Genomic DNA, 5,986 nt, shown 5'->3' on the forward strand with positions numbered 1-5,986 from the left:
GAAAGTTCTATTTAAGTAGAAAAAATCAGATCAAATAAAGAGGATGATAAAGATACAGGCCTAAACATCCCCACCATTAGCGGTACTAACAACTCATGTTGCTATTTTAGACAATGATAGTACAGTTAGTGTTGGATCTTACCTAATAGTAAATTTCTGTTCACTTTTGCTTCCAAAAAGTTGTGTTTGAACCTAGCGTGGTCCGAACAAATAATACACCTGCTACCATTTTTGTTAACTTACTTAGTGGCAGCAAACACAACTCCTGCTAGAGCTTTTACACTACCTTGGTAAGTACAGAAACTCCATATATTTATAAGGATTAGTAAATAAGCAGCACGATCTCCTAAAGATGTTTGTGGCATATATCTCAATATGAAACCGTGGTAGTCGGTAAAGCAATCAAAAAGGGAAAATGATTCCTAAAAGGAAGTCAGGTGCCTTATTTAAATGGAAATAGTAGTTGTCACCAGACTAAGAGAGGTCCTGGTAAAACTCTCAGGGATACTCAAGACCGATGAAGCTGAACTGCGTATTCTTTAACTAAGAATCAAGTAGTAGCATAATTAAAAAGCAAAAAAAGCATGACCTGAACTGTCAATGTGCCTGATTATATTTTTACTTCTACACTAAGAGTTCATGTTTTTACGAAACAATACAAAAAAATTCAGGTTCACTGAAGCACCCATTCAGAAGAGATGTCCATACTGAAATAGGGTCTAAAGGTTTTTCTGCTTTCTTACTTTGAAGTACTGCATAGATTGAACAACTGAAACACTGATCTGAACTGCAGTATCACACACATGAACGTTTCTGGATAATAATATTACATGTTACAGAGTAGTGCTAGCAATATCATGGTATTCTTTTTTACACTATGAAAGTCACATATGCACCAAGTTGATTGAGTTTTCCTTTGCGTAGAAAAATGGTAGTATAGCTATCACAATGACTGGTCGTATATTTACAAAGATAGGGCAAGCAGTGATATTATGACGATACAAAAAAAGATAATGCTACTGACGAAGTTGTAGTATATAAAATCTATATTATAGTATATTCGTTTGCAGAGGAAGGCCTGCACATCATTTCTGATAATTCAAGTATTTATGCACAAGGAAATGGTAGTAAGCTGAGGCATTGCAATCTACTGATTTGTGGAGGAGTAACTCACGGTGAACAACAATGAAGTCCAACTCTTATGAGTTTTACCGCGTCTTGATCCCTATATTCCCAAGTGCGTGCAATTCACACAAGAACTTTCCACTGATAGCCTCAGGAGAATTCTACATATTTGCACGCAGTATGACTTCTTAGTATAGATAGACGCACATTGCAAGGCAATCGAAAGGTCAACAATGCAACTCAGAGGAATATTAGTTTTCTTACGAACATAAGAATGTTTAATTTCGCGTAAAGGTTGAGAAAAGCAGGACAGGAAAGGAAACTAAATAAAGGAAGGAAGGATGCACAAATTGATTTATGATGAGTTCACTTCTCGGAGCCAGGTGTCCTCGGAGCTGTCAGAACTGCAAGTCAGCCTGTGAACTGTGAGAGCAATTGCAGAGAATACGGAGATGTGATGATGATAAAAAGAAGGCGGCGACAATGAAATGAAGAGTGGACCGAAACAGCTATCTAATTCTTTTTGAAGCCACTATATTATAAAGTATGTAGTGATAAAAAAAATCATAATGAAAGAAGGCCTTCACCTCCATTTCTCAATATCATTTTCATTAAGGGGTCGTAGAAGCAAAAGCTTGCTGGAGGCCGGCCAGATTCAGAAGTCTGCTGAAACTCCATTAGTTGAATTCCAGAAATGCACATGGAATCGAGATTAGCTCTATGCAAAATAGCATGAACAGATTTAAAACTGAAGCTTCTCTGCATCTTACAATCTGAATCAAGGCAGAAAATTTGCTCAATCACGTTCTAACAAAATTTCCCAAATGGCGCCTCCATCGTTGAGATATCAGTACAATAGGATACCTAAAAACGGTGATTGTTTCACCAATTGTTCTAGAATAAAACTACTCCTATCATAGATTATGCAAACGCCTAAATCAATCGTGGATGGAAGACCAAGGGATACGGGGTTGATAGCAGCTCAATGTTGCAGACGGTACACACCTGCTGGCAACTCTGTGAAAGCCGGATAAGACCATGGGCCCATGGTGGCGTTCTTGATGGGAACTGCCCAGCGAGTGCAGCTCGCGGACGACCTAGGCACTGCTAAGGGCACACCATGTGCCCAGAACAGCATGACCCGAAGAAGCCGGCAGCCAAACTCGAATCTAGCCTTGAAAAACGCTGGTGTTGGATTGGGGGACACAAGATCCGGCGGATCCACATCAGAATTATGGAGAAGAGCCCCTCCATCGTCCATCCTACTGGTCACCATGGATAGGAGAGAGCAGAGTAAGCAGAAAGCCCATCCTCAATCATGACTTATTGTGAAGATAGGGCAACTCACCTCGAGGCAGATTCTCGTCCCTTTCACATCCGACCACCTAGCTTGGCCGACGGTGATGGATGGAGGGATGCCTGAAACGGGGGCGGCGGAGGGAGGGGTGGCCGCTGGTGATGGGAGGGTGGAGGTCGAAAATGGGGGCCGCGGATGGAGGGGACTCCACCGCGTGCAATCTCGTCGGAGTTCATAGGCGGCGGGCGCTCCATCCGAAATGCTTTCGTCCCGACGCAGCGGCCATGGCGTTTCCACACCACCTCGCCTGTCGTCGGAAGAGAGCCCTGGCGCAGGGGTAATCCAGAGGCGAGGTAGCATTGGCCTGCAGAAGTGCAGGGGCGCGCGTAGCTTCGTCGAGAATAGCGGGCCAGGACTCCTAGATCGTTCGGTCAAAGCGGTGATGAATGAGACAATTTCTAATGGGACCACGGGCCAGAATTGCTCACAAAATTCTATACGGCACCGAATCTGTACACAGAGAAAACCCCAGCGAAAATTAAACCATCCAAAGGATTACGTGTTACCACCGTAATAATCTGAAAGAAGTCTCAAAATTCCCACAAAAATCGAAGTGGTTCACGTTTAATATAGTAGTTATTAGAAGATAGTGGAGAAATAATAGTAACTTACTTTTTTTTTTTCTGGCGAAAATACTTAGTTGATGCCACAAGTCATCTGATCTGAATACTGAGATTCGTGTAAGTGGAAATAGTCGCTCCCTTTGATTCTGTTGATAAGATTATCAAGTTTCTTTTTTGTAGTTGTCTAGTAGTTGTTTCACAGTACTGGAGCTTTGAAAGAATTTATGTGATCCTAATTTAACGAAATCCGAATGATCGTTATTTTTGATTGATCAACGCAGCAAACGTAGTGTCAGAAAAGAAACAGAGCAAATGCGTATGTACGTTTTCAAATAATAAATGAAATGAAATAAAATAAGCAAAGTCGAAACATTATCCGAGTGAGTATTTTCCGTCGACCCAATGAATAAAAAACCAACACATTTTCGTGAGGACAAAAAGAAAAAAGAAAATGGTTCTTCTCCTCCCGTCCCCTGTGCCACGAGCACCGTACGGAGCAGCAGCCGCGTCCACGTCGTCGCCGTTATCCACTTTCCTGCGGCCAAGGCGTCATCCTCTCGCCGGCGTGCGCTGCTGCGCTCGTCGGACCCCTCCGCCCGCCGCCGTTGGTGAAGAGGCTGCTGCTTCTTGGGCCGCGGCCGTGCCATGGAAGGCCACAGTCTCCGGCGCCCTCGCTCTCACCTTATCCATCTCTTGCTGTAAGTTCATCTTGGTCATTTTCGAGAACCTGTTCATCTTGGTCATGGGCAGAAAGAGAAAGCGAAAGAAGTAGTACAAATTTTACAGTCGAGGAAGTGCGTAGTTGCTGCTATACATAATAATCCGTCTCATGCCTACCTGCAGTTGTTGGTTTGGCCAACGCGAAGGCTGGGGTCAACAAACCGGAGCTGCTTCCCAAGGAGTTCACCACCGTCATTGATGTCGCTGGGTTTCTCTCCTCGGGCCAGGTAAACCCAGACCTCGAATCTTGTAGGAGCTGTTGGATGATTCAGGACTATTTGCAAATTTGATTATTTTGGCAGTGATGATTGATATCCCTGTCATGCCACGGTGCTGTAGAAACACAACTGTGCATTGACATGTTGTACCCAACTCTGACTACTTAGTGGAAAACAAAGTGTTATCTGTATATATAGCTCTTATCTTCATAAATCTTGCAGTAGTACCTTTTTTTTAATCTTTTTTTTGCACTGATGTTTAGTGAAAGGAAATCACTGCTATTTGATTCAAGTGTCACGCCTTAAATTGTTAGATGTAGTTCCTGATGCGCTTTAGCATGTCATACTACTGGCCTATAAATTTCTAGCTTACAGTGAATTTTGTTTCAAAGGGTAGGCTCTACACATTTTATTCTGGTGCTAACAATTGAACTACAATGCTGTAATCGATAGTTGCTGACGATTTGAACTCGCTCTTAGGAAAATCGTTTGCGTCAAGAGATACAAGACCTGGAGAAGGACACTGGGTACAAGTTGAGGGTTCTCGCACAAAATTACCCTGACACTCCAGGTGGCATTTGCTTCTTCATTCACATGTTGCACGGTTCTCGCTATTATCACATTTTTTTTCATCTTCTCTGTTATAGATAACAGGATGCCATGACTGTGCACATGTATCATATCACGTATGATTGATTAAGGCTCCCTTCCACACTTTTTACAGGATTGGCTATAAAAGATTTTTGGCAAGTTGATGACCGAACTATCGTGTTCGTTGCAGATCCCACATTTGGTATGCTACTTCTGTTTTAAACAGAATCTTCGTACTGGATTTTCTTGTTCCTCTATGCCATGTCTAGTTCGTTACCTGAATAGCAAAAGACTGATCCCCCATTTGAATTGGAAGTTCTGTTCTGCTTAAAGTTCAAAGTTAGAGCAGTTTCTAAATCTTAGTGGTGCAATCCTTGAAAACAAATGAAAGCTGGTGCCAAGGCTTTCAGAAATAGTCAGTGACAACCAAGTTCACACTCGTCCCTGTGACACCACACCATGCACGCACGTGATCCTGACCCGGAATTCCAGATTTATTACATGACAGCACATTCTAATTTTGAAAATAGAAGTGCACCCATGCATTTACTTAGATGCTGCGTGCGCGCACTCGTGCTTGCTGGCAGGATAAAGTGCTGAACGTACATGGCTGTGTTATTGCAGGTAACATTATAAATTTCAACATTGGTTCATTGATTGATCTAGACATTCCTCAGAGCTTCTGGAGCCGTGTTGCGGGGAAGTACGGAAACATGTTCTACTGGAAAGAAAAGGTTGCGTTCTTTTTTAAAGGGGTTTGATTAGACATAAAAAAACACTTGAGAGAAGATCATAGTGCAATATTGCTTAGAATTCCTGTAGCTTTTCCTGACCATGCCTTTGTTTTTGGCACATGGAGCAGGGAGAAGATGCATCAATTGAAGGTGCTGTGACAGCAATATCTCGCTGTCTCAGAGAGCCCACAGGGCCAAGTAACTGTTCGGAAGTATTTTAGAGGCGAACGCTCAGCGTGGAAGGACTGAAACACGAGAAGGATGGTGCATACTATGTACAGAATCGGAATGTCGCAGTTACAGAAACTAAACGTATTTTCCCATTAATTTTTCTAATCAAAGGACATTTTTTTTTACCACTTGGTCCAACGCCGAAACGATTCAACTACTGCAAAAACCGCAAAACCCGGAGAAAAACCAAAAGAACAGCCGAAAACAGAAAAGAAAACAAAAAACCGGGAGAACCAGAAAGAAACCAAACTGAAAGGTTCTGAAAACTTCTTTTTTTTTTTTTTTTTTCGAGAGTGCGCCAATGGCGCACCTTATCTTTATAGAGGGGGAAAGAATATTTACAAGAGCCAAGAGACGCTACAACCAGCTCTCTTGGGGGAACTCCACAACTCACACAAGCCTACTCTCGCGGCACGACATCACTCCCTCCTACCCTAGCTAACTCCC

General features: G+C 42.6%; 1 protein-coding gene across 1 annotated transcript; it reads left to right on the forward strand.

Moving 5' to 3' along the window:
* Positions 1 to 3,496: 3,496 nt before the first annotated feature.
* LOC124673107 (thylakoid lumenal 15.0 kDa protein 2, chloroplastic-like) lies at positions 3,497 to 5,661 on the forward strand. Its single transcript, XM_047209234.1, has 6 exons — positions 3,497 to 3,743; positions 3,889 to 3,992; positions 4,464 to 4,554; positions 4,708 to 4,776; positions 5,199 to 5,308; positions 5,437 to 5,661. Exons 1-6 carry the CDS (start codon positions 3,497 to 3,499, stop codon positions 5,527 to 5,529), a joined length of 714 nt encoding a protein of 237 aa, XP_047065190.1. The 3' UTR covers positions 5,530 to 5,661.
* The last annotated feature ends 325 nt before the right edge of the window (positions 5,662 to 5,986 follow it).

The sequence above is a fragment of the Lolium rigidum genome, chromosome 7 (genome assembly GCF_022539505.1).
Source record: "Lolium rigidum isolate FL_2022 chromosome 7, APGP_CSIRO_Lrig_0.1, whole genome shotgun sequence".
In the NCBI taxonomy this organism is placed as follows: Eukaryota; Viridiplantae; Streptophyta; class Magnoliopsida; order Poales; family Poaceae; genus Lolium; species Lolium rigidum.